At 50.7% G+C, this 27,561-nt stretch overlaps 10 protein-coding genes across 10 annotated transcripts; 4 read left to right on the forward strand and 6 right to left on the reverse strand.

The window, feature by feature from the left end:
- Window positions 1-281: 281 nt before the first annotated feature.
- GT037_011012 (uncharacterized protein) lies at window positions 282-485 on the reverse strand (the record flags this gene model as incomplete). The annotated part of the gene is made up of 1 exon (XM_038936059.1): window positions 282-485. One exon carries the CDS (start codon window positions 483-485, stop codon window positions 282-284), a length of 204 nt encoding a protein of 67 aa, XP_038781269.1.
- A 705-nt stretch (window positions 486-1,190) lies between these two features.
- On the forward strand, window positions 1,191-3,395 carry GT037_011013 (uncharacterized protein; the record flags this gene model as incomplete). The annotated part of the gene is made up of 2 exons (XM_038936060.1): window positions 1,191-1,934; window positions 1,986-3,395. The coding sequence occupies 2 exons, from the start codon at window positions 1,191-1,193 to the stop codon at window positions 3,393-3,395; spliced, it is 2,154 nt and encodes a 717-aa protein (XP_038781270.1).
- Window positions 3,396-4,318: 923 nt separating this feature from the next.
- GT037_011014 (osmolarity two-component system protein sln1) lies at window positions 4,319-10,095 on the reverse strand (the record flags this gene model as incomplete). Its single annotated transcript, XM_038936061.1, has 7 exons — window positions 4,319-4,609; window positions 4,661-7,775; window positions 7,828-7,859; window positions 7,909-8,008; window positions 8,397-8,556; window positions 8,670-8,922; window positions 9,388-10,095. 7 exons carry the CDS (start codon window positions 10,093-10,095, stop codon window positions 4,319-4,321), a joined length of 4,659 nt encoding a protein of 1,552 aa, XP_038781271.1.
- Window positions 10,096-11,117: 1,022 nt separating this feature from the next.
- On the forward strand, window positions 11,118-14,606 carry GT037_011015 (uncharacterized protein; the record flags this gene model as incomplete). Its single annotated transcript, XM_038936062.1, has 2 exons — window positions 11,118-11,676; window positions 12,676-14,606. 2 exons carry the CDS (start codon window positions 11,118-11,120, stop codon window positions 14,604-14,606), a joined length of 2,490 nt encoding a protein of 829 aa, XP_038781272.1.
- Window positions 14,607-14,894: 288 nt separating this feature from the next.
- On the reverse strand, window positions 14,895-17,104 carry GT037_011016 (uncharacterized protein; the record flags this gene model as incomplete). Its single annotated transcript, XM_038936063.1, has 4 exons — window positions 14,895-15,242; window positions 15,292-16,119; window positions 16,176-16,945; window positions 17,002-17,104. 4 exons carry the CDS (start codon window positions 17,102-17,104, stop codon window positions 14,895-14,897), a joined length of 2,049 nt encoding a protein of 682 aa, XP_038781273.1.
- A 1,519-nt stretch (window positions 17,105-18,623) lies between these two features.
- GT037_011017 (uncharacterized protein) lies at window positions 18,624-19,685 on the forward strand (the record flags this gene model as incomplete). The annotated part of the gene is made up of 2 exons (XM_038936064.1): window positions 18,624-18,921; window positions 18,970-19,685. 2 exons carry the CDS (start codon window positions 18,624-18,626, stop codon window positions 19,683-19,685), a joined length of 1,014 nt encoding a protein of 337 aa, XP_038781274.1.
- A 22-nt stretch (window positions 19,686-19,707) lies between these two features.
- On the reverse strand, window positions 19,708-20,715 carry GT037_011018 (acetylxylan esterase 1 precursor; the record flags this gene model as incomplete). Its single annotated transcript, XM_038936065.1, has 3 exons — window positions 19,708-19,946; window positions 19,997-20,520; window positions 20,570-20,715. Coding segments are annotated over 3 exons (909 nt in total), but the record flags the coding sequence as incomplete, so codon positions are not given.
- Window positions 20,716-21,388: 673 nt separating this feature from the next.
- On the forward strand, window positions 21,389-22,336 carry GT037_011019 (glycoside hydrolase family 61 protein; the record flags this gene model as incomplete). The annotated part of the gene is made up of 4 exons (XM_038936066.1): window positions 21,389-21,489; window positions 21,556-22,016; window positions 22,082-22,192; window positions 22,242-22,336. The coding sequence occupies 4 exons, from the start codon at window positions 21,389-21,391 to the stop codon at window positions 22,334-22,336; spliced, it is 768 nt and encodes a 255-aa protein (XP_038781276.1).
- Window positions 22,337-23,010: 674 nt separating this feature from the next.
- Window positions 23,011-24,117, reverse strand: GT037_011020 (uncharacterized protein; the record flags this gene model as incomplete). Its single annotated transcript, XM_038936067.1, has 2 exons — window positions 23,011-23,937; window positions 23,995-24,117. The coding sequence occupies 2 exons, from the start codon at window positions 24,115-24,117 to the stop codon at window positions 23,011-23,013; spliced, it is 1,050 nt and encodes a 349-aa protein (XP_038781277.1).
- A 2,283-nt stretch (window positions 24,118-26,400) lies between these two features.
- Window positions 26,401-27,274, reverse strand: GT037_011021 (uncharacterized protein; the record flags this gene model as incomplete). The annotated part of the gene is made up of 2 exons (XM_038936068.1): window positions 26,401-26,406; window positions 26,447-27,274. 2 exons carry the CDS (start codon window positions 27,272-27,274, stop codon window positions 26,401-26,403), a joined length of 834 nt encoding a protein of 277 aa, XP_038781278.1.
- Between the last annotated feature and the right edge of the window lie 287 nt (window positions 27,275-27,561).

A 27,561-nucleotide genomic window follows, 5' to 3' on the forward strand; every position in this document is an offset into this window, starting at 1 on the left:
CCCCCCCCTCAGCAATTGACCAGTGATGTCGGAGCACGACGGGGCAGGCCCAACAGGTTCCATACAAGATTTCAAGCTCTTCTTGAACGGTCACCGCAACGTAACGCATCGATACTGGAACACCGCTGCAGCCAATCGAAGTATGCCAGCAACTGAGACCTACTTGCGCAATACCACTACGTATGCCCAGATGAAGTTGATACCTTCCATCAGCACCAAAAACGAGCAGCACTACAATCCCAACACATGCGGTCTATTCTTGGGTCGTCATAAGACAAAGTTTATATAATCCTTGGGACACGGAGAGTAACCATGCTCCGTTGTCTGTGCAATATTGCCGTGTCCTCTACGGTTATTATCACATATAGCTTGTTAGATTTATAGTACCAGCTCCGGACTGGTAGGGATTGTGAGACTGTTTTGTGTCTTGCATGGTTAGGACCGCGGACTTCCGACGACTGCTTCTGGCAGGTCTGTGCCGGCATCGTTCGCCTGCAAAGATGATGCCGATGTTTTGACGGTGGCTTCTCTACCCTGGTTGACCTGAAACGTCAAGACTACGGAGGAGGTACGAGAACGTTAATGCGGAAAACACATGCAGAAAGCATGTGGTGGATCTCGATTTCGAGTTACCAAGAAGCCACCATGATGCCTGGATTTGCTATTGTGTGTCGCTGATGCTGAGTCTTGAGCATCTTTGCATGGTTGGCTGTCTGCACGCGTGTATATTCTGTTGACCTGGCATGTGAATGCCACTAGATCAAGCCAGCTCCGTCAACACAGGAAGCTGCGAGGAAGCTGCGATGAAGCCGCAACTCAAGCTTCGCAAAATAAACTCCAAGCAAGAAGATGCCCCTAGCTTTGAAACCGAAGCAGATATGGAATGAATTCGCATCATCCGCCTGGGTTCTTCTCACCTAAGAAAGGGTTGTTTGCTCGGTTTTCGAATTCGCAGCAGTCTCGACGTGTTGCGAGACCTCTCATCAACCATGTAGCAACTTCTGACGACCTCTGTAGTCAGTAGCGAATCATGAAACCACATGCATCATGGTGCCTGCTGGTTGAAGCTGAGTGATCATGGACGCAAACTGGCGAATGACGTTCGTCGCTCCCCACCTTGCAACCCCACCCGCACTGACCTCCAGTGACGCACCAATGCACAATGCACTCTGAAGCTACTCGATCCACTCATGAGGCTGCGCAGACTCGTACGCTATGCTCGCGTTACTCAGGCTGCGAAGCTGCCTATAGCCTACAACCTCAAACACTACCAATATCAAAGTCTACCGTCGCCCACTTGCATACGTCTGTTGGAGCTCTTACCAACTGCAAGCAATGGCGTCATACGTTGTTCCCTGAAGACGACTGAGCTGGAGGACGCACCTTCCTTTAAAGCCCTTTCTTACACATGGGGAAGCTCGCGTACCTCCATTCCACCAACATCAACACATGGAGGGACGGGTCCAAAGTCTCTGTTGACTACAAGAGTGAACTCGGCCCGTCAACACACCATCATCTGCGATGATCGCTTTGTCAAGGTCAATAGCAATCTTTGGGATGCACTTCTCATGCTCAGCAATGCAGTCAACATGCCACACATGCCGAAAACACCCACCTACTACTGGATAGACTTTTTGTGTGTGAACCAGACAAACATTGAAGAAAGAAATGTGCAAGTCGCCAGCATGGCCGACGTGTTCAAAAAAGCAGATGGTGTTGTAGTCTGGTTAGGCAAAGAGGACCAATACACACAAGACGCTCTTACCACGATGCAGAGGATATCGTCGACTCCTGAGGAAAAATGGTCGCTAGTGCCGTACACCTCATTTTATAATCCAGAAGAGAGTCCGTTGGTCTTTGCTACTAGGCTCACCTTCTATAACTGGCTAGGTTTCATAGTCCTCATTAATCGCCCATGGTTCAAGAGGGCCTGGGTAAGCCCGCAGCAAGCGTATACCTGTACGACTTATAGCTGACTCCTCCAGGTCATTCAAGAAATCGCGCTTGGCAAGACAGCCCTGGTGGTTTGTGGTAGCAAGGTATTTCCCTGGGAACTTCTATCCAAAACACTGTCTTTTGTCAAGATTACGCGATGGTATCATCATCTGCGTTCAGAGAAGCTGAGGCACGTGAAAGAGTTGCGGAATCAGCCCGGTATCTATAGGCAAGTCCTTAAGTCGAAACTGGAAGTCGGAATCAGCCCTCTGAATCTTAATTCCACTCGACTGTCCACATCGCTATTGGCCGAGACGAACAGCCAGATGGCTAATCACTCATCTCTTCGAAACCTCCTAGACAAGCATCGCTTTGCCGAATCCTCAGATCCAAGGGATAAGGTCTATGCTTTCCTCGGCCTTGCCAATAAGAGCCTATCACCCTTCCGTACGCAGCCAAATGTGCTTATTCCAGACTATAATCTCAGTGTGCAAGAAGTCTACACCGAAACCGCAACCGTTCTTATGTCTTCCTATAAGAATCTTTCCTGGCTATCGCACGTGGAAGACGCTTCACAAAGACAGATATCCAATCTACCGTCCTGGGTGCCTGACCTTAGTGTATCGCTCCAACCATATCCGCTCCGCTACCGTGGTCCCGCACATTGGGCAGCTGCTGGTAGCCACCATTGGCGTCCAGCTATAACAAACATGAGGAAGGGATTACTTCGGGTCCAAGGGATACAATTAGACCATATTGATCAGACTTCACTACTTATCGACGAATCAGAAGATCCTTCTGCAGGATGGGCAAGCATCGTGCATCTAGCTCTTTCTCTTGACTCTCCTTATCCAGACCCCAGTGCCACTGGCAAGACACCATCGCGTGTCGAGGTACTATGGCGGACACTGACTACCGACATCTACAACCACACATACCCATCTCCACCGGAAACGGGCTTGCTGTTCATCGACTACATTCTCAACCTCCAAATCAGACATCGCTTGACACCATGGTCCAGCGCTGATGAATTCCAACCCCATCATTCTCCACTATCAGATTTCATATATCCTGATTGGCGCAAGCTCTTCGAGCTTGAACCTCCAGACTCACAATACAGACTGAGCTCGTATACTAAGCGCTTAACTACGGTCGTGGAGAGTATGTTCAATGGCACGTACTCGCCAATCGGACTCGCACAGCTGCAACACGAGCTTGATCAGAGTGGAGGCCGGCAGCGGAGACTCTTCAAGACACGCCGAGGCTTTATGGGCACTGGAGCGAGATCGTTGCGTGTAGGCGATGAGGTCTGGGTGTTGTACCGTGGTGGTCTTCCTTTTGTGTTGCGGCCTTTGCCCAATGGTCATTATCGTCTTGTAGGAGAGTCGTTTGTGTATGGGGTCATGCACGGTGAGGCGCTGAAGATGGGTCTTTTGCGTGGGGATATTGTCCTCGAGTAGGAAGCTTGGATGATCATCGACTGGGCAGCCTGTCGAAGAGGGCAGTTGGCCTCTTACTTGGTTTGTGCAGTACTCTAGACCGTCCACCTGTCACCCACCGTCCTAAAGATAATACCCTAGACATGATACAAGATCTGTTTCAAGAATTCCATTCGTTTCTGCATCGACCCTGTTTTTTGAGGATATATAGAAAAGAAATTTGAGTTCTTCCACATACGACCATAGGATCTTGAAAATTAGGCTTCCCGTCCGCTCAGCCATATACAAGCAAGATACCGGCGGATTAGTAGTTAGGTGGGTGACCACTAGCGAATCCCCGCTGTTGTATGTTTTTGAATTTTTGCTCGAGTTTTTTTTATCTTAGGTTGGTGGAGGTGGAGGTGGAGAAACCTTGGGAGGGAAGGGGAGGCGGGGCTGGGTGCATCACAGCAGAGAGACGAAGAAAGACACAACTTGTGTGGTACGCAGCAGCCAAGACAGCACTGCAAGATCAGTTGATTCATCCCAGTCCTTTCCTAGTTATTTGTTGCTTAGTGATGGAAATTCCCCGATGACATCCCATCTTCTCTAACATCAACACCGAGAAAACATTCCCCCAAAGATGACCCAGATACCGAAGCCTCCTAGATTCAAGATCGAGGAAGAAGACGCCAAAACGCGCACCCAGATGTTTTATGATTCAAAAAGAGATAAAGAAAAAGGGAAGCTGAACTTCCATGTCCCACCAGCGCCATGCTTGCTATGTACAGTTGCTGCTTTGCAAAAACAGGAATAAAAGTAGAAACAGAAAACCGTCGTATCAAAAGACAGGATTATAAAAGTAGCAATTAGGTGGTATCGTGCGTAGGACATTAACAGAGAACTTCGTAGACAGAGCTGGGAAAGATCAAAAAGCGTTGTGGAGACGGCAGATGTCACTGTCGCTACGCAGCGGGTGGCGAAGTCATAGGCGATACAGCAGGCGATTCATCCGCACGACGATTCTCGCTTGTGTTCGTCCCAGATACGATGGTGAAAGGTGCTGTGGTGTTCGCTCCAGGAGCTGGGACTACCACTGCACCGTTTATTTTGGGGGCCAGTTTCGCGGAACCAGGCGGCGTTGTATCCGAATCCTCTTCCGGAATCGTGGGGCAGTATGTTTTGAGGACGTGTTTGAGCGCGGGCCGGCGAATCGGTTTAGAGAGGAAGAAGTCCATGCCTGAATCGAGGCATTCCTGTGACATGTTAGCATCTGGGTAGTCGGAATGGGATCATAGGTTACACACCTTGACATTGCTCTCCTCCGCATACGCTGTCAGAGCGACGATGGGAGCTGAGAAGCCGGACTGTCGGATGAGTCGCGTTGATTGCAGACCATCCAGGTTGGGCATTTGGACGTCCATGAAGATGAGATTGTATGGGGCTTGACGTTCCATACTCTCCATGACCTTGTCGAGTGCTTCCTGGCCATCCTTCGCGACAGTCACATCGTATACGTCTTCCAGCTTCAACATGCGCAGTACGACCTCTTGATTAGTCTTGTTGTCCTCAGCGACGAGCACCTTGACCTTGTCTCCTCGTTTTGTTGCTTCGGCTTCCACCCGCTTCATAGCCGCGACCTGCGAGTTTGGCGATTCTAGTGGCGCGTTTGAAGCGAAGAAAGGCTGACTGAGACCAACAAGACGAGGTTGATTGTCGGTGTCGAATGCCACTGGCCCTTGTGGAGCAGTAGCAACGGTGTTCCCAGCAACGATCGGACCACTTGTAGCGGATTGTATCGAGCGGGCCGAAAGCGCGTCATCATGTGAGCGGCCTCGCTGCGGCTCGTCGATCGACAGACTCCGGCGCGGTGTCCCGGTTTCCAGGTTGACGTTTCTTGAGCTTGCTGTACTGTCGGCCCGACTGGTGAGATGCTTCAACGGTATTACCATGGTAAACACACTTCCATGTCCGACCTCACTCTTGAGACCAATGGTACCCTTCATCAAACCAGCAAGTTGCGAACAAATACTCAGACCAAGGCCTGTGCCTCCAAACTTCTTGCTAAGCCCCAGATCACCTTGAACAAAAGGCTCGAAAATCTTGGAGTGTAGATTGTCAGGTATACCAGGACCAGTGTCTTCCACCTCAAATTCGAAAGACAACCATCTTCCGGGCGGTGGTGTCGCAGCTCGCTCTTGTGCCATGTAGCGGGCGAATGCGTCTCCTTTGCCCATGACGTTGATGACATTGGCAGTGCCGTAGTTGTGGTCTGGTGGTGTGGCAACCGAAACGGATCCTACCTCCGACGCAGAGGCTCTCATGCGAGTTTTTGAGTTGCGTGTAGAGCTTTGTCGTGATTGTAGAGAGGCTTTGCGACTGTCAGACATGTGGGCCTCCCCAGGGCAACGGATGGTAAGCGTAACAGAACCGCCTTGTGGAGTGAACTTGAGACTGTTCGATACCAAGTTGATAACGACTTGGAGTATTCGATGTTGGTCACCGTACAAAACCATGTCCTTGAGACGGCCTAGTCCGAAGGGTCCGAGATCGCGTAGTTCGTTGGGTCGTCCGTTGTCGTCCAGATTGTTCTCATATGGTCCCTCGAATTCGACGGCGAGCTTGATACCGCCTTCTCTTGCCTGCTTTTCGAAAATAGCCAAGACTTGCGAGCTGATATCGCGTAACCGGAACTCCTTCTCATCTAGACTTAGTTGTTGACCAACCTGGTTTTTGCTGAAGGTCAAGAGATCTGTGAGTAGATTGAGTAGCAAGTCTCCGCTCTTGTAGATGATGCCTAACGATCGTCTTAACTTGATTGGGTCGTCTTCCGACATGCACACAGCGCACATGCCTAAGATACCGTTCAGCGGCGTTTTCAGCTCGTGCGAAATGTTTGCGATGAACAAGGTTTTGCTTTCGTTGGCCGCTTCAGCCGCCTTTTTGCTCTGTTCGAGCTCGGCCGTTCTTTGTGCTACCCTCTCCTCCAATTTCTCGTACTGCATCATCAGCTCGTCCGTCATCTCGTTAAAGGTGGTCGTTAGGTCGGTGAGTTCGTCGTGGACGAAGTGCTTGCGGTCTTTGACCTTGCCCGGAATGCGGAACTGCCTCCGCCTCTCTGCTTCTGTCTTCTCTGCACGGTTGAGTTTTGCATTCCTCCGGTAATGAACGATCTGGCCAAAGAAGCCTTCTTTACGGGCAAGAGCCCCGTCTTCCGAACTATCATTGGGACAATCGTTCTGCGAGCTGAAATCATCGTCCTCGAACATGTGGGGCGCTACGGTTTTCTTGGTGGCGTCTCGGAGTCTTCGGATCGGCTGGCTGGAGAAATGTGCTACAGGAAACGTGAGGAGTAACATGGCACCCAGTGTGCCAAACACACATGCGATGATGACGTTGCGTAGGTGGTAGATGGGTCCCCAGACTTCATCATGGGTTTGCTCTACCACAACCATCCAGTCGACCATAGGACTATTGATGACAGCGTATCCAACAGCAACATTATCGCCATCCTCATTGCTAGTAGAGATGATGCTTCCAGCGTTGTTGGTGGCGCCAGTCGGCTTGGTGAAGCCCTTGCGTATGGCGGGATACTTTGTCCAGGAAAATGGCGGTGGATCGAGAGCAGTATCATATTGACCATGCCTCTGCACCTCTGATCGCTGCGTTGGCGGGGCAAGATAGCGCACCTGTACGTCCTCGGGAGCGCTAGGGTCTGCAGCATCGTACAGGTATTCGGCAGGGAAAACATTGCTGGCATTGTTCGGGCCGAAAAGCAGGGTAAGACCGCTCTTGTCGAGGCCCTCCATGGCGTTGACAACATTGGAGATGAGCGATGCATCCAAGACAGCCGTCAGCCATCCAAGGGTATCTATGTTGGACGTGTTATTGATGATGGGCGTGGTGATTGACACTAGGCTGAGTGTTTCGTTGACGCGGTATGGCCCGGAAAAGAGGTAGGTGGTGTTGTCGATAGTTCTGCCTTGGTAGTGTGCCTTGTACGTGTTGACAGTGTCGTTATATGGTATGGTCTCTACAGTGAATTTGGGATAGAGCTCCGGGATGAAACCGTACTCGGTGTCGCCCAGTGTTGCATTCTGTCCGTCAGGCTTGAGTATGGGCAGCACAACGTCCATCATGGTGTATGCAGTCCGACTGAATATAGAGCGCTCGGAGGAGTTGAAGGGGTATATCTGAGCTTGGATAGCCACACGGGTCCGCATGTCACCGGAGAAGATGGCATCGTAGTCCTCCTCGACCCGGGACCAGTTTTCATCTGATAAATTTCCGTTGTAGTATCGGCTGAGGGCAGACTGTGGAGAGAGACGGTTGGCAGCCTGTTGAGTGAGGATTTGCATGAGAGCCAGATTCGACGACAATTGGGCGGCTTTGAGAGAGGCTGTCAGCGTGAGACGAGTCGACCTAAGCGGACGATTAGTACGGCAGGTCGGTGGTGTGAAATGGCAAGATTTACCGTATATTCAAGACGAAGTTGTGGTTAGTGAGCTGGCAGAGTTAGCACTGGTACGGACGAATATACAGCGTTGGTAGGTACCCATGTTGCGACAGCTACCACAGCCAGGCCTATCATGGAAGCCAGCAGAACCAGACATCCCAGCTGCTCACGGATGGGAATCCGCATCTTGACCATAACTCTGCAAGGCGTCGCAGGTCACACGTCGGACGTGCTATTGAGGGGAGCAACGCAGCCCGGCAGTAGCGAGAGAAAGCGCAGTCGGGGCGGATCTCAGTCAGCTATCCTAGCGGTACCGGCAAGCTGACAGACGCGAACGACGGGAGTTGTCGGTGCAGTGTGTGGGATGTGCGTATCCCATTCCTCGCAGTGGGCGACGGCGACGGCGACGGAGTTTTCGCAAGCGTGTTGTGGACGATCAAAGGCAGATCTCGATGCACTCTGGGGTGCGAGTCGCAGAGGGCTGGCGAGGTGGAGTGAATGCACGGCAGAGGCTACTACGCCCGAAGCAGCAAGACAGGTTCGGCTTTAGCTTTTACAGGGTATGTTTTGCTTTTGGCAGCAGGTACCGTACGATTCTTGCGTGCGCGAAAAGAGAGGACGAGCCGGTGTGCTCTGGCAGGCGGACCCAGGTGCGGATGAGCAGCAAGAGACTCAGCGCACGTCGCGTCCACTGTGGTGGAAAAGGATGGAGGGCGGACCTCCCGGGGAGAGATTGGCACAAGTTCCCTTTGGGTTAGAGGCGTCTACCGCTGAGCATGGGCTGACAGCTCCAGACCCGGGCCCTGCCTTGAGTTCGCCACGCCTTGCCAGCATTCCATTGCATGGACTGAGCAAATTACCTGGCCTAGACGAGCGTGCAATCTGACCGCGCAATGCCTCTGAGCCACACTTGTTCTCACCTTGTTGCGCTGCAGCACCAAGTGTGTTGTGCGTCTTGTCCGGCTCACTCTCCACCAGCAAACACGGGTTCAGGCCACTTGGCAAGCGGGGATGGCCTTGTCGTCTTGAACGGGCCCCGTCTCCACTTGCTCTTTTGATCGGCAGATTCACTGGATCCGCTGCGATCCAGACTTTCACCCTAGTCGGGCTCGTCTAGGGGCTGCAGCGTCTTGTCCTGTCCTGTCTTGCCGCCGAGGCAAGACTGGCATGCACTTGCATGAACAAATATAAAAAATAAAAAAGACGTTTGCAACACCAACTTCTCAACGGCTGCTAGATGCTTGCTAACAGTCGTTCAAGCGGTCCGCGCCGCTGTCTCGAGTAGTGCGCTGTCAAGTCGCCTTTCTAGTCAGTCTCATGACACCCCAAACCACCCGCCTGGTAGACGATGCCCCGGATCGACAACCCTCTAGTCTTTAGGTACCTTCTCGGCCCTTCCACACGTGGCATAAGCATAGCAATGTGAACTTTTTCATGTTTCACGTCTCGCGATATGTCTTCGTCGTGCCCAATCATCAACTGCATATATTATCCTGCCCAGTTGCCCACGGTTGAATAGCCCGCTGTCGAGCCCCTATGCAACGACGGCAGCAGCGTGCCTTCTGTCACAGAGCCTACCCTCGCCAACCCATCCATCTTCGGATTCGTATAGTTCCTGCCCATTCTTTTGAAGAAGGTGAGGACAACCATGGTGCCACAGATGACTTTGTCAATCCCACCCGGCGCCAGTGTCAGTCCATCGCGAAACACAGTCATCTCACCGACCTCGGCGCCTCTGAGTGCCAGCACACCTTTGTCTGAGAACGTAAAGCGCGCAATGACCTTGCTAGAGCCTTTCTCGTACACACCCAATGCGATCGGTCGCATCTCGAGTACCCAGACGTACGTCTTGTCTCCAACCGTGAGACTCCAGTCTTCAAAGTTCAGCGACTCCATCTTGTACTTTGTACGCAACCCGTCCTCCGAAGCATAATCAAAATGCGCACGCGGCCGCCAGGGGAACCCTCCGTCGTTGTCATACGAAAGCGCAGCTATATTCCGTTGGCGCATATCCTGCGACGTATGCAGCACCTCCATCTCCGGCTTCTTCGAGAAGACGCGGAAGCTGTTCGTTGTGATTCTGTACGAAGAAGCGAGCGGCCCATTGTAAGCAGCAAGCATCTGTATCTTGCGGTCGTACTGGCGAAGATGGTAGGTAACAAGGGGCCCGTCGTATGCGCCGTCATCGTAGGCTGGAGCCGTCTCAGCCTCACCGTAGCCCGGAAGCTCGTCATCGTGCGCGACGTCCAGGAAGTCGAGAGCATCTACGCGCTGTGTAGCTGACATTGTGCATTTGGTCGTCTAGTATGCCGCTGGTCAGAAGGCGCCGGCATATATACCCTCGCTTGGTGCATTGCACCCGTATGGAATGCGAGATTCATTGCGCGTGTGAGCAGTCCATTGACCTATGACGAGGACAAGACTAGGACGAGACCGGTGCCGAGTCTGTCCAATAGCTGTGTTAGTCATCGTTACACGCGTGAATTTGGTCTGCCTTGCGAACAGCCTCCATTACACGCCGTGCAAACGTCCATGAACGGATATTTGTTCACTGGAACATAGAACCCGTCGAATACAGACGCGTGAAGCCTTGCGAAGAAGAGGTTTGACGCGTGAGGTGTCCGAGTAACAAAGACATCCTTCCTTCCCCACTGACCGCTAGCGTCTGGCCCGTGCGCTCCACTCTCTGCACACGTTAAGAGCTATCAATACAACCCGGATAATCTGAGGTTGCGGGCTTGCGAATGGAGTCTCTACTGGTAGTCACATCGTTTCCGCAGAGGGCCATGTTTTATCTTCCATCAACTTGATGCCACGACTACTGGCTGTCTGCCAAAAGCAATATGCGTCAGAATGGCTCATACACACTGATTTGGCCAAGCGCAACCCCAAGTTCCTACCAGTCCCACATCTTAGCCTCGCCCATCAACGCGCCAAGCTCTTGATGTCTTACATACATAAATGTACACCAGTCACAATGATTTTGCTGCAATCATCACAACTTTCAAGCTCACACTCATTGTTCCGCTCGCTCGTTTTCAGAACACGCCAACATTACGGATTTACTCACTACCGCCGCCTTCAAAATGACAGAATCAAAACCGCTGATCTTCTACGACATCTCTTCACCAATACAACCCCGCTCTTACGCCCCCAATCCCTCCAAAGCGCGTCTAGCCCTCAGTTTCAAGAGAGTTTCCTTTAAAACAACATGGGTCGACTTACTAGACATCACCACCGTCCGCAAGGGGCTCAATTGTCCAGCCACACGCAAGTTGGACGATGGCTCAGACTACAACACCTTGCCCATGCTGCAAGACCCCTCCTCCAACAAGATCATTGGGGACAGTTTCGACATTGCAAATTACCTTGAAGACACGTTTCCAGATTCTGGCGGCTGTCTCTTTCCGAAGGACTCCAAGGGCACAGGACTGGATTATGAGAGCCCGAATAAAGATACCATGTTCTTTGCGCCTCTGACGCTAAACGAGGGTGCGAAGAATGAAGCGTATGCAAAGTTCAATACGCATGTTGATGCGACGTTTTCTGCGCATGTCATCCTTGTCTCGCAGTACATGCCGTTTAATCCCGAGACTGCAGAGGCCGTAAAGGCGCAAATGTGTAAGCGAGCGCATTTGGAGTCTTGGGATAGTGTAAGCATTCAGGGCGAGGCTAGGGAACAGCTCAAGGTGGCGTTCAAGGCGGCGCTGAAGTCACTAGCAGACTTCTTTGTGGTAAATGAGGGAGGGCCCTTTTTGGAGGGCGAAAAGGCAAACTATGCGGATCTAATCGTGGGTGGGTGGTTAAACATGTTGGCGAAGTGCATGCCAAAGGAGGAATGGGAGGATTTCAAAGAATGGCATGGGGGTGTGTTTGGGAGGTTGCACGACGTATTGCAGGAGAGATATTTTGTGTGTGTATGATAGGGATGGGTAGCTGGGATCGTCGGCTCGATCCACGTTCCAGCTGGTGTGGTCCTCTTCGACATCCGGTTGAATAATGGGTTTGACTCATTTATCGATTGATACCCAAATGCAATAATATCTTTTTGGCACATCTCGGGATCCTATGACGCTGTCGCTATCAACTCAAGTTCGTCATACGATTACTTTTCATAGTCACTGGAGTTGCATGAGTAACTGCGTCACTGTTTGCATGAGAGATAAAAATGCCGTGCAAGTATTTTCCGCATTCCTCACCTTTGTCGTTTTTATGTAGACGATGAGTCACTAAGCATGGCTGCGTAGAAAGTATTAGGGACAGTGTGCGTGGGGTAGCGCGAACGCTCGTTTGCCTCGGCTGGGTTCCCGAAGAGGCAGCTTCATCAGCCTTCCCTCTCAGCCTTCCGTCGATCCGTTCGCGTTCCTCTTCCAGCCGCCGCCCCGCCTTCTCGGTCTTTGGTATTCTCTCTCTTTCCAATTACCAAATGTGAAGAGAGTAGGATTGCCAGAATATATGATCAAGTACTGTAGACTCCGGGCTTCCTATAACATTGTCAGCGTACGTTAGAGATCCTTCGTCCCCACTTTTTGTATCATTCCCTGGCTTTCTCAGCCTTTCAGCATAGCTACCTGATTTTGTGCGTTTCAAGGCACACGTTGCTGCGTAGTTGGGATACCATGGCAAGCCACAGTCACACGACAACTTGTCACATGCACATATAGATACGTCTTAGTCTAAGCGATTCGCGCGCGTCAATTACGCAGAGAGCCCAGCCTCATCACACCTTTCATGCAGTCAGCACCTTGTATTGAGTGGGTTAGCAGATGTTACGTAATCAGCTGTTGAAGGCCGGCCTCCCAGTGTTGTAGGCTGAGAAGCAACGCTCTTTTCCTCTTTCTTCGTAGCACATCGCAAACCCCACAGGCATCATGTCTTCGCAGCTAGAATACAGGCCCTTAGCTGATGATGAATTTCGCCTGCTAACACTTTTACCTGCGGCGTCGCTTTCAGCGCCACTCAGAGTTCAGATCTTCCACAGCAACGTGTGTACTCCACAAGAATCTTACGCGGCATTGTCATATACCTGGGCATCGAAATTGGAAGGCAACGATGACAGCAACGGTGAAGTCTTTGAGTCAGTAGATATCGACGGCCACAAGACATCTCTCCACCAGAACTTGGCCATGGCATTGCGCTCTATCCGCCTCGAGGTTCCGCAGTGTATTTGGGCCGACGCAATATGCATAGACCAGTCCAATACAGCTGAGCGCAATGTTCAAGTAACGCTCATGCGACAAATATTCTCGAATGCTACGAGTGTTCTGGCATGGCTGGGACCAGCTGCAGAAGGCAGTGATCTGGCGATGAACTTCCTTGCACATCTAGCAAGGCATTCTCGCAAGGAACACATTGGAGCTTGGCTCGGGAACGAAGGCATGCACCCCTGCTATTATTCTACCTGGGAAGGCTTGAGGGCCTTGATGGCCCGAAACTGGTGGAAAAGAGCATGGATTGTACAAGAGTTCGCACTGGCTCAGAACGTCATCTTCATATGTGGTAATCATCGTCTTTCGGCAGATGATCTAGAGGCAGCGGATCGTCTGATCTTCATGGAATTCACGCCGTCAAAGAACGAACGGGTCACCGCTCTAGTCAAAGCTGTGGATATCAACCCAAGGGTTCTTGATCCTGCAAGGAACCTGATTAGCCTGCGCCGACGTTTACAAAAAGGCGAAACGCTTTCCGCTCTTGCAACTCTCCAGATGACCAGGCTGACCGAAGCATCCGACCCACGAGATCACTTGTTTGCCAAGATCGGGCTCAGTGGACGCGAGCTGGTAGACTTGTGCCCACCTGACTATGATGCCGAGCCGGAGAACATCTGGTTTACCTTCTTGTCTGAGTACATCAAGCAAAAGCGAGACTTGTATGTCATATGTATGGCAGGAATGCAACCGAGAACGTATTCGCATTTACCCTCCTGGCTACCAGACTGGGGCCCTTCGAAACCACAATACATGCTTTGCTCGCTTTTCACAGGTGACAAAGGGCAGTGGCCTTTCTTTGAAGCTTCGGGGGGTGCTGGTGCAGTCGCAACAATCTCGAGCAAAAGGATCCAAGCAGATACTGTCCTAAGATGCCTGGGAGTTGTGGTGGACACCGTGGACGGAGTCGCTGGTGATCCATGGTGGACTGAAAGGCCCAGTTCTCTTCGCCAGTCACGATGCGAGAAAAATGCCTACGGGACAGAAGCTGGCGCGTTCGAGGCGTTGTGTAGAACGGTTACTGCAAATACGAATCGGATGGATTCTTGGAGCGCTCCTCCAACAGAATTTAAAACTATCTTCGCAAAACGTTGGCAGGAGTTGAGGACAAGCACTGCAGCGTACGAACTCGACCCTCAGCAACCACTTCCACTTCCGTTCTACGCACGTGCTTCAGGCTTTGAACGAGCCTGGCGCAGCATGCGCGGGCTGAAGTTTGACGGGGTGGATTTGCAGCAACTCGTCGAGACTGGGCTGGCAGCTGAACAATACGACCACTCGACATCTGCATCATCCAACCCTCTTTGGACAGCTCTCGAGCATAGCGCCGGTCAAGCCTGTTTCGAACGGTTCGTATTCACTACAAGCGGAGGATATCTTGGAATCGGTTCTTCCACAACAGAGCCTGGAGACAAAGTCGTCATACTCCTGGGTTGCAAGGTGCCGGTGGTATTGCGGCCGCTTGATCAGGGCGGCTACAAGCTAATCGGGGAATCGTATGTAGACGGCATGATGTACGGTGAGATGATGATGGAAGAAGTAGGACAAGGCATATCTTCCACGTCGATTGAGTATGTTGATATTCTCTGAAGGCTTCTGTGGCGCGCGCGTACAATCGGAGATGCAGTAACTTTGTAATAGTCGATTGCAGTAGAGTGAGGTATTGATTCTCGGGCAGACCAGAGATGGGGACGATTCGCTGAAGATCGGCGGATAAAGTGGGCCTGATCTAGATGCCAAAATTCTAGACTATCGAACATGGCGATCGCGACTCAGCAAGTCGGAAGAAGAAAATTGCTCTTGTTCTCGGATATAAGCTGTTTGAATTTCATCGTATTTACCACATATGTACACTGGCCCGCTTCGCCTTTTTTGGGCTCATTGGGCATCGTAAGGGGCGTCTGTCCTCATGATGTAGATCTCGCCAACGAGGACAACCAGACCGACGAGCATGGTGATCGCAATGATAGGCAGGTTGACGCGTGCAAATTCCAAACCGCCGACATGGATGTGTTTTCTGCCCAGGATGTCGCGCCAAAGCATACCTGCTAGCGATGCACTGAAGGCCAGACTGAAGGCACCGTAATTGACGCCAATTGCCATGCTGTATATTGTGCCCCAAAAGGTTCGGTCGGAGATTGGATTGCCATTCAGACGGTGAATCTCTTGCCATGCCTGGATTACCCTAGAAATGAGAATTGTGGTGCCAATGTTAGTACCAGCGAACTACTCAAACGTTAGCTATTGGCATTTTGCGACAGTACCGAGAACCTACATTGCACAATATGACTGAGACGAAGCCCATACCACCGACTGCACCAACTGTGCCGGTCTTCTCAACCCAGTGATCCCATCCGTGTGCGAAAACTGGAACCCAGCCCTTGGTGACCAGAGCCTGGACCAGTACAAACATACAGAATGCGAAAGGAACCAGCGCCAAGGGAAGATGGTGAAAAACGGTCATGGTTGTCGGGAACGTCTCCTGTGCCCATCGATATGTGTCTGCGACGAGCGACGCTAGAGTAGTTGGTATTGGCTTCTTGCTTGGCTCCAACTTCTTTTCTTCCTGTGAAACGGGTTCAAGCTTTATCATTTCGTGTGTTCTCCCATTCAAAATGTGACTGGAGGCCTCAGCCAAGGTATGAGACTTTTCATCAGAGTCCTGGTTCGTTTGCTGATCCGATTCAGGAGTGATTGCATCCGCTTCTTCCTGTGTGATGGACTTCCTCCTTATCTCCCTTTCTGCGAGTGCGGTCTCTGCTCTTCGTCGACCCTCGTGAGCGATCTTCCGCGTCTCTGCCCTACTAAGCCACCCCATTGTGAGATCGAAAATGAGCATGACGAATGCGGCGGGTAGCGTGACCCAGAACACGGGGCGTTCGTGCGTGCCTTGAGAGGCAGCGTTGATCGCTAAGACGGTAACAAGGGTAGCTGCCATGATCACTGCGCCAAAAATCGCGCCTTTCTTATCCAAGAAAGGATTCAGGACTTCCTCGAGGGACATCTTCTTCTCTTGTTCGTCGTCACTACTGTTTGGATCACCATCGCTCTCTTCTGGCCCGCTTTTGGCGAAAGGAATGTTGGGATTGACTGGCTTCTTGTTCTGTCGAAGAGCATCTTGTCAGCGTATGTAGCACACACCTTGTTTTGGTCGCTTACCTTGAGCTCATCGGGAAGATCCTCCATCTTGATGGATGCAGGAATAAGAGACTCATCATGGAAGATGATGTATAGCAAGAAAGGATACAACACGACTCCTGTAACAAGAACCGGAACGATGATGTTTGCTGTGTACTTGATGAACGTGATTTCAAATGCGCCAGCCAGGACAAGGTTGGTAGGGTTGGAAGACACCAGTATTGCCGATGCGATATTTGCACAAGAGAACTGCGTGAAGATCCAAGCTCTTGGGTGCTTGATGTTGCTTGATACGCGCGTCATATAGGACAGGAAGGCAGTACCAGATAGGATAATCGGGTCGTTTCCAATGAAAGCTGTGAGAAGGAAGAAGAAGGTATACAGGTAGAAGAAAAGTCGGTGACCGACTTTCCCTCCCTTCTGCAGCACTTTGAAAGCCAGCCATCTGATGAGACCGGAGGCGTCGACCGAGATGGCAATGTAAGCAAGAGAGAGAAAGAAGAGCATGATATCGTACGGCACGATACCCTGATCGCCAAGAGTGCCGCCTTTTACTTCCGTCGCACCAATAGCAAGGATAGCGAGCAAAAAGAGATCTGCTATCAGCGGAGCTGTAATGAAGTTCATTGGAAAGTCGAATCGTACGAAAGATCCAGGCTTGCCATTCCTGACTCTAGTCGGATGTTGTGGTGGCGGTATGATGCGCAACGCACTCACAATCTTGAGGAACGGGGTCCATATTATCCGTGGGAGATAGATGGGAACGTGGAAAGGAAACAGAACATTGATGTCTATAGGTGTTGAGGATTAGTTGAGTTTGAGACGTCAGTACACACATCCTACTTACTTGTCAAAACAAAGACAATCAGTGTCACTATAGAGCGCCATTCTTTGATCTTACCAGTATCAAGGTCTGGCCTTTCCGATTGGGTGGCCCGCTGAGAGATCATGTCGTGTCTTGGAGCAATGCTTGGAAGCCGCCGTGCGAATTGCTTTTGGGGGCAGAAAAACTCCAGGAGGTATCTTGCAGGATAAAGTGCGCCAAATCAGGCTTTTGGTAAGGCCCGATTGAAGAGTGCATCTATACGCTAGACGTTACAGGCGATCTGTGAGCCGGTGCCTGGACCTTAGTCGTGACCGTGAGGATCAGTACCGATGCCGAGAAATTGCTTGTGCCATGTGCGAGATGACGCGCGACATGACCCTGGCGGTAGGCAAGTGAGGCTCTTTGTATTGCCTTGATAAGTGCAGGCTAAGAGGCGGTGTTGTAAAAAGGCTTGCTGCCCAGGATGACAAGATGATGGCATCTGGGCGCCGGTTGGGCCGCTAACAACTAGCCCCACCCGTATTCGAAAAGGGTCCAGTCGCGGGCTGGTCATGCCGTCTACTCAGCCTCTCGCCTTATGCAACTGTAGCAAGCGACTGCCATATAGTTCACCGGTGGGCTGCATTACCCCAGATCATTGGAGATCTACAGCACACATGGAACGCCTTACTGTCCGGAGGCGCACCCGTTTGCGCAGTGCGCATTACCTATGCCGGTGCTCTCCCTTTGCGACAGTCCGCTCAGTAATGTCTTCATCTCATCTGCCTTTGCTCGTACTATGTGAGCATCTCGGCAACTCGAGCGCTATCCACTCTTGCGACGCAAAGTGTTGTGACAGCTACTTCAACAGCTACAATGTCTAGCCCTGCAGTACAAGTCGTTTGTGCCTGGCCAATCTCATCCAACTATGGCGCAGGATCGCGTGTTAGTACTCCTCCATCCTAGCATACCCGTGTTGAGCGAGTCTGGACCTATCAGAGAACTGATGCACGAATACAGATCTTGTATTATGTCCTGGTCGCGGCATGTGTAACTTTTCGCAAAGCCGAATGGTTGCGCAATACGTGCCTTGCTGCCGTCTTGATTCTGCCGGCCGTTTCTGCTCTCCAAGCCCTCGTGCTCGCTTCGGCGCATACGAATGGTCAGTACAAAGCCACCAAGAACGTCAAGAACACCCAAGGAGAGCGAATCTAACAACGAACCATGTAGGCGGCGTTGATATGGATATATATGGAGTAAGTTTTTAGTATCTAACATACGCGTGTATTGTAAACTGATTCCATGTCTTCACCGTGAAGGCTTTCCAGTTCTGCGCGATCGGAATTCTGGCAGCGCCTCTGACTGTGAGGCTGTCGCGAACCTACTTCCAGTCTCCAGGGCGCAACATCATATTTCTCTGGACGATACTGATCTTGATGGGATTGTTGGCCCTCTGCGTGGAATTCTACCGAGTCACCCCAACGGCCTGCAGTAGCGATGATGATGGAAACCCTTTTTACGGCACCGCCAACTTCCCATACGAACATGCTAGATGTAACTTGACGTGCTCTGAAAGCAAGGGTCCGATATCTCCAATGCGGGGAGGATCCGCTGCCGACGTCTATGTTATTCCTGTGCCGCGTATCTTGTCGTTCAACGCCGCCATGCTACTTTCTGCTGGATTCTGCATCCCCGCGATATTATCTCTGATATTTACCTGGGATAAGATTTTGGAGATCAACTGGAAGAGGCGACGGCCTGTTGAGCCTCTCAACGCTCGGATTGAGGGTGCGAATATGACTGTTGGAGAGCTTAAAGGCATCAACAACGTCGTGAGGAAGTTCTTGGGCGTCATCGAAATTCCGTTGTTTGGCGGGGTGATTATCACGATTATTGGGGTTGGCGAAGCGAACTTCTTCAGCCCACAAGTACGATTTATGACTGAGCCCATGGCTTCGATTGGTAAGCGGAGAATCGCAGCGATATGCCAGTTTCTAACATGTTCGTCAGGACAATGGTCACCAATAGCTGGAACAATCATGGCCGCCCTTGGTTCTCTTTATATTCTGTGGTCAACCAATGGCGACGACGTCCCGAAAGGGAAGCCCCCGAACCAATCCGAGAACTCTGATTCATCACGTATCAGTCGCAGTAGTGAGCGACCGCCTTCTCAACGGTATCCTTCGCCCGTGTATTTTGGCCCTGATAGAGAGACGGGGGATGGTCTGGGTATACGATCAGAATCGCCCAACGTTATCGAATTGACCCCGACCATCACGTATCCTGATTCTGAACGTAATATGGGTTCTGCCTCTCAGGCTGTTCAGCAAGATACTCACCAATCGGATCAGCCAACAGCTGGCAGAAACCGGATACGAAGTTGGTTGACATCAGCCGGGAATTACCTCGGGGATGCAGCACATGAAAGACTTGATCCAGACCATGAACGAGTTGATGAGGAGACTCAGAGGTTTCCAGAGGTTCCTGGCGAGATTCTGCGAAACCCCGATCTGGAACGCATCAGTCGCACGTACAGTCAGCTTCGCGAAGAAAGGGCGAACAGCGTATACGCGGCAAGCATCATGTCTTCACCAGCGCTTGAAGGTAGTGCATCTCCGGCACCTACGTCTCCGCCACTACACCAAGAACCTCCGCGTCCTGATACTAGTCCTTCTCGACAGCCGAAACGGCGAGATACACTAGAAGTACCAAAGGGAGGGCATTGAACAAGCGAAAGCCACTGATCGATTACAAGCCAAACCAGGCTTCTGATACTGTCAGATGCGAAGGAACACTATGTCCTACACCCACTGCCCAGATACCCTCGACGCTTGGACCGAAGTCATCAGTGCGATAGTTCCTCTCTGGTGTATCCTTCTTCGAGCTCGTCGGTGTGGTACTGATACCAAATACATTGGTCCATTGCTTCAACGTCTCATCGTAGTTCTTTGGGCTAAGTGTTCCGTCTACAGAGCCATGCCAAAATTCTAGATACGTCAGTACATGGTTCAAACGCGTCATGATCTCCACAACTTACGCATGCGCGGGCGTGTTCCGTTATATCCTGGGTACATTCCCCGAACTACGTCGCCCCAGTGTTGCGCAGTCGAGATGGACTGTCCGCCAGAACAAGTGTTGTTCCACGCTGCTGCTGCCCCAGAAGCGGAGACGAAACACCCAGCTGGCACACCAGAGTACAGTGACACCGCGCTGATGAGCTCGGGATAAGTGGCCGCCAGGACATTACTCATCATGCCACCAGAAGAACCACCGGTGACGAACACTTTCTTAGGGTCGATTTTGTACTTATCGATCGCATACGTAATCATGTTCGCGATAGCATTCGAATCGCCGCCACCGTTATGTGATAGCGAAGCCTTGCTGGACACATCCCAACACTCGGTTGTCGAGCTTGGCCAGACTGTTACGTACCCTTTGGTGTCGGAGCCCTTCTTCCAAGGAATCAGAGAGTTCTGGAAGTATTTCTGCGCTGATGATTGGCACGAGTGGATTGCCACGACCAGCGCGTCGCTCTTGACTTGATCGGGCACGTACACCCACCTTTCGTGTGGTGTTAACTAGACACAAGAGATGGACGGGTTTTACGTACATGCCAGGCTTCGCTCGCGCACTACCGCCATAGTTCGAGACTTGAGTCAATTGCGCAGCGAAAACGCCGGACACAAGAGCGAGGCTTGCAGCAAGAGATTGGATACGCATCTTGGGAGAGTTGAAGGCAGTCAGAATGATGAAAGGGCTTCATTCTGGAACTTGATGGTTATATGCCTATTCACACTCGATTCCTCCACATCAACAGGTGGGGTCCATTGTCATTCGTGGAATTTGGACTGTCCATGCCATCATGTATACTCCGAATGATGTTGCGCCACCTGAGGTACAGTGTTCATCAGAGTACGTTGTTAGATAGATCCGGGTAAACAGTAAGGTGTTCGTAATCAAGCTTCATACCAAGCATTTTCGCAAATTACCCACATTATTATAACCCTGCACCCCACGTCTATCAATTAGCGATTGCCGGCGCGAAAGATAATGTATGGATGTCACTGGTTGCTGCATTGTCAGATTTTGCTGAGTTCGCTCTAGGTGCCGAACGGAACTTTACGTCAAATGCAACGTCTAGACGAATGTCGCATAACCTGAGAGCAATGGCAATATAGGGGAAACCAATGTGTGGCGATTTATAACTCTGGCTCCGGACAGAAGGGTAGCTTTGTTGATGTTTGGTACATTATATGCAGCAGGTATTGGCGTCATGTGGAGAAGCTCTCATAACATTCACACTCATCGCCATATCGTCTCTTGTCAATTAGTAGTTTGATCGAACCTAGGTGTCATTTGACGCAACCCCAGCCAAGTTTCTCTTTCCTAAGTCGCTCCCCCGTGCTATCTCATAGTGGAGGCATTTGCGATGTGGAACCTCTTCGCCTCTATCGCTGTATTCCTAGCCCATCATGTTTCCGCCCACGGAGGTGCTCTGAACTATACTGTTGGCAAGACATGGTACCCAGGGTAAGATCTTGATATTACAGTCTTTCTAAATGACGACTGTCGCGACCCTACTAACAACAATTCCAGCTACGACCCCTACGGTGATGAAGCCATGCAAGACGCTGCCTCGTGGATGCCACAACGAAAATGGATATCCAACAACCCCATCTTCGAAACCACCAACTCATCCCTGTCCTGCAACACGCCCGGCACACCCGCCCGCGCTTACATACCCATCCGTGCAGGCGAGAATATAACCGCCGCGTACGCGTACTGGGTGCACACCGTCGGTCCTATGATAGCATGGATGGCATACTGCGACAACGCCGACAACGACTGCACGACCTTCTCCAGCGAAACGGCAGACTGGTTCAAGATCGGGGAGAAGGGGTTGTTGAACGGAAGCATCGAGACTGGAGAGTGGTTCCAGAAAGCGTTCAGCATGTGGGATGGGAGCCCAAGTCTGTGGAGTGAGAGGGTGCCTGTAGGGTTGCAAGCGGGGAGGTATTTGGTGAGGCATGAGATTATCAGTCTGCATTCGGCGAATAGTATGTATATGGTTCTTTCCCAATTTAATTTATGTGCAAGGCGCTAACATGTCGTACCTGCTTAGAGCCGCAGTTTTACCCTGAATGCGCGCATTTAGAAGTCAGCAACGACGGCAAAGGTGTGATTCCTAGCAAGGAATATATGGTTAAGATTCCAGGAGTGTGGAATATGGATCGTACGTATACGGACGACTGGAAGGAGAGCCTACAGCTGATCACCAGTAGAACCTGAGATCAATATCGATATATATAGTCCCGAGATCTCGACGAAGACGGTATACATTATTCCGGGCCCACCCATTTGGTCGGTGGAGACGTAGGTCGCGATATGGAGCGATCGTTGGGCCTCATCACGGGCATGTGTCTCGACGTGCAGATATCCGGAATTACAAATGTGTCAATTCAAAATCTGCACATCCAAATTCATATATCCTCTGTGGCGCAATTGGCTAGCGCGTCTGACTGTTACAGCTTGCAGTAGCAGTCCATCAGGAGGTTGGAAGTTCGAGCCTTCCCGGAGGAGCTGAATTTTTGGCCATGTGTGCGGACCGGGCGGTAAGACTGTGCGGGCTGACGACGGCAATATATTTTTTAAATACTAGAGTTGTGGGTAACGGCATGAAGGAAGCAGCTGCGGAGGATCCACATGAGTGCGCGCTTACATAAAGGGCAAACGTCATCTGCTAGCGTGCTTGACACACTCTTACCTGCCTTTCCTTATCACAACAACGCACGCCTGCACATGCAAAACACCTCAGAAACAATAGCCTGTGACGTGGTAATTCGACAAAAGATTGTTTTTCCTTTTTAATGATCCAGCTACACTCTGTAATCCTGCGCGCCCTCATCGCGTGACAGCGCCATCCCGATCATCACATCAGCATCGACAGGCTTAATGCAGCTTCCGATTCATGCAGGTGCCGAGCACATAACGATTCCACTACAGTTTCCATGCTTGTCCACGCGTTCCGAAATCATTACTGCCTCCCAGCGATCATACGCATACGTACCTTCCAGTCTTATTGCGCAAACCGACCTTTACACTGGTGCCCGCGTTACTGCCTTTAATACCATCCCTCACTCTAGGAGTCATGTCATCTTTCCCATCGGGCTCTGAGGCAACTCCGATTCCCTGTGTCCCAGTAACTTTCCGATGAAGTCGAGTCGCGGGTAGCTTGATGGGTGCTTGCTGGTCTGCGACTTCGCCCGTATCTGTAGGAGCAGACAGTGACTCGGAGTCTTTGGTCAGAAGAAGAGTTACGATAGGACGCGTTCTCAGTGTCGCTTTCGCAGATGAAAATACGTCAGATGCGGGCGTTGTAGGCCTGTAATCACCCTTGATGGCGTATGTTAGTCTGACTGTTGGTCTAGTAGATGGCACTCGATACGCGATGCACAAACCATAAGATCCAACTGCAACACCTACAATGTCTTCGTCCTCTGCCAGGAACATCTCTTCATCTATCAACGGCGACCCATTGATCTCCTGTCGGCCAGCAGTGCGCTCTTGTTCGCGACGTCTCTGGAACGCGGCTTGGTCCTGCAGTTTCCGCTGGCGCCGCTTTTGATGGTCGGTCATACCGTCCCACTCTCTTGACAGTTCTTGTTGCTCCGCGTTATCCGCCAATGCTGCATCGTGTTCAGTTTTGAACAACTCGAAGATGAGCTTCCATCTGACCTCGGTGGTAGGGTAGCCGTTGCGCGCATCCCTGATGTCGATATTAAAGCCTTCAAGATATGGATGTCTAGCGCATCCTTTGGGGGAGATGCACTGGAAGCGCTGCCCACATACCACGACTTGGCCGCATGTATCTGACCTCTTGTCTTTGTCGACGACGGGAGCAAGACACCAACAAAAGTGCAGCGCACTAACACATCTCATGCTTGGACTGCGGCCACACTCCTTGTCCTCGCAGTGACGCTATGTTCGAAGCTCAGTACTTTCTTCGTATGAGCTCCACCAATTGCGGTCACTTACAGCGCTGTTCATTTTCTCCTTGGTGCGAATGTTTCTCATCATAGCGATGTTGCTCTCGTTTTTGACATAGCTGCCGTATATCTCATCCAGATCCAGGGCGCTCTGCCGCGCGTAATTAGGCATTTCTGTGGCGATCGCATTCGGTGTTCACTAAGTGGTAGTAGCTGATATGTACTGCAGCTGGATGAATAGAGTCGGGGAAATCCTGTCAGTGAGTAAGATTCTGGCCTCCGGCGGTAGAACGCGGGACATCTAATGGTCATTGCAAGAGTTGCAGGTCTCCGTAACAACAGGCACTGTTTATCTGCTCATTGTTGTTGTTGCCTATAGGTTCATCTAGCTTGGTTCGTATACTCACTCCGACTATCGCGGACGTCATCCGACTATCGGAGATTTGCTCCTATGTATCAGGCTTGTCTTGAACCATATCTTCCATAAATGCCCTTGACTACCCGTATATGGGAGTCAAGCTTGCTGATAATATAAAATGAGCTTGCTAATAACCTGATTGAACTCTACATGTGCGCTGATAGCAACCAAGACAACTCCAAGTTCATCTTCCTCGGCTGCATTCAGTCATTTCACGCGACTTGATTAGCACTTGGGTGGGACTACAATGCGCAAACAATACTGCTCAGATAACCCTCAAGACGTCGGCCGCAGTACACTATCTGAAGCATCGTCACCGAGTCTTTAGTCTTACGCGATATCGCACAACTGTTTCGCAAACTAGGCTCAGACAAACTTGCTCTATGGCAGTTAGATTCAAGATACACACGTGCAAATCAAGAGCTGATTTAAACTACATCTAAAGACTTGTTCTGCAAAGCCCTAACAGATAGGGAGAGGTGCTGTATTGTTATTCATTAAGAATGGCAGGCAGAGACTCAATTGCCTCGGTAGCGCATAGTTCCGTCACTTCCGTCGCCCACCAATCCCACGACACGACAAAAAGACACGACACTCTCTCATGTTCACCTCGAGAGCAACGCGCATCGATTAAAAAAAGTCATGGCCGTTCTCAGCTACCGGAAATCGGACCAGTGATCTCAATCATCTTCTTCTGCAAAAAAAAAAGGAATTGATCTCCCCACCATGAGTCGAACAAGGGACCTTCTGATAACAGCAGATATTACAGTCAGACGCTCTAAACCAACTGAGCTACGGGGAGATTGTTTCGTATCGAAACCGTGCTTGGTTTGATTGATGAGTCAACTTAAAACTAGCATATATATATTGTTTGAAAAATTTTTGATCATCGGTGGGAAGGGACGGAAGGTCCAGGCGTAGCATTGTGTAATGACTTGCGAGGTGGGGCAGTCATCATCACCATCTCTTTATGTTTAGTAACTCCGAGAACATAAACGAAACTCAAACACCTTCTGCGTATCATCCTCTTGGTGTCTGCAAAGAGGAAGCCAGCCGCATTGCCTATGATATGCCATCTTCAGGAATTTGACGCCAGAATGAGCTCACCCTTTTGAAAGCTTTTCTTGAGCGGTAACAAGGCAAAGAGACATGCTCAGATCTCTCAGTTCTACATACAAAATCCAGTCTTGGAAGACAAGCTAGTGTCTGGTCACAACAATACCATTATATTCAGTCTCCCTGACTCTCCCCGACTTGGCCACCAGTCACCTTCATGCATGCTTAGGATCAGATTCGACAGCTGTACCATCGTCTTAAGATCCATCATCAATCTGTACTGGCTGAGATTGCTCCTAATCGCGCGTATTTTCCCTTTCAAACCCTGTAATCCCATCGTCATCCGCTGGTGAGCTCGTTTGACCTTACGTATCGTCTGAAGATCCATGTTATTCATGTCCAATGGCACCTCAACTAGCGTTGCTAGTTCCGTGTCGTGGTACTTCTGGTTGTCAATCCAGGACATGCCAACGAAACCAACAATCGCGTGAGTCGTACAGAGATTTTCGCATCGCACGTCGCATGCATGAACCAGAGCGTACGTACTGAATCCAATACCTACGACAAGACGGAGTAATACGCAACGTTTCTCTAACACAATGGGCCATCCATGTATATAGAGAAGACCGCCGAATATATTCGCATCTGTGTGCGCAGGGAAAACACTCCCACGGAACGCCCGCACAGCCGAGTACAAAGACGACCAATACTCAGTTGCGTACGAACCCGAACTTGGCTCACCCTCATTCATCCAAGTAGTAGTCGCGTTTGACCCGTTATCTGAACCACAAAGTAGCCATTTCAAGCAACGACTCACTTCCACATCGACAGGGCTATGTGTGTACCCTTCATCTTGCCCCTGCAGGATACAACGATCGTAACGTGACGTAAATCGGAAGGGGTCCTGAAGAAAATTGCGGGCCAGTATGCATTGAAGAAGCTCCCATGCGCTAAGTCGATAATCAATCATATCGACGAGCTCTAAATCTTGTGCGCGGTCACCAATGAGGCCGAGTAAAGCAAATACCCCATCTAGTGGAACCGAACGTGGCGACATGCCGAACTGTTCAAACAGCAATTCGAAATGCCGCGCCTGTCCCAATCGAAATTGTATCAGCTCAAATGTCTTGCTTGAGAAGATTGAGTCCGGTATATCCCGAAGTTCCCAGAAATACACAATATCTTCGAATGCGTGGTAAGATAGCTTGTGCTTTCCAACCAACAATGTCAGGTCTTTCGCGAGGAGGAACTCTTGCACAATCCACATTCTTGTCCAGTATTCTGCTTTTACCAAGTGTTCGGCTTGCTCCAATTGTCTTGAGCGCTTATCAATCGGTCTGCGCAGATACCATAGATCAGTCACAGGGGATACACCAAGCCTACTGGCAGGAGGTTTTTGATCGGCGTCATGACCGAGCCAACAATTAACGCATTTGGCACTAGAGTAGATCCGCTTCATCACCTGAACCTGATGGTTTCGCTCCTCGACATCTTCTTGATTGATGCAGATCGCATCTATCCATATCACCTGCGATTGGTGTCGATTGCGGAAGGCTCGCAGGAAGTGGAAGAGATTTTCGCGTACTTTGAAGCGTTTGCCGTCTAGTAATATGGTTTTTGATGGCTCTGGTGGTCCCCAGACATAGGATCCGGCGATGTATTGATCTTCCTCACGAGAGATATAAGTGGTATATAGTTTACATTGGATTGGTAAAAGTGCGATCGGACTAGGCAGCACACGCAGAAGGCGAAAGCTATCACCATCTTGCGGAAGAGGTGAGTATTGCGTAAAGGAAGAGTTCGTAACCTCTGCGTGGTTGGGTGGAACATCGATGACTACGGCATCTGTGGACATCGTTGACAGATCGAGATACTGGAAGGAGGGAGGAAAGCTGTATGTCAGACAAGGTGCGGCTGAGCGAAGCTCACATTGGCAGCTGCGTTGGCGGGCACCGCCTCACCAACCATGAGACAGCCATGTCATGCTACTGCATGTAAAACTATCGCGAGGCTGAATAACACAACGAGTTGACCTGGTGTATCGAGGACGGATTTGCTTGCTTTAGTCAAATACTTTGAGTATTAGTGTTTGCGACGTGGAATTAGTGTGAAGGTGAGCGCGAGTGGTTGTTAAGGCCACCG

Source organism: Alternaria burnsii, assembly GCF_013036055.1.
Source record: "Alternaria burnsii strain CBS107.38 chromosome Unknown 694, whole genome shotgun sequence".
Taxonomy (NCBI): domain Eukaryota; kingdom Fungi; phylum Ascomycota; class Dothideomycetes; order Pleosporales; family Pleosporaceae; genus Alternaria; species Alternaria burnsii.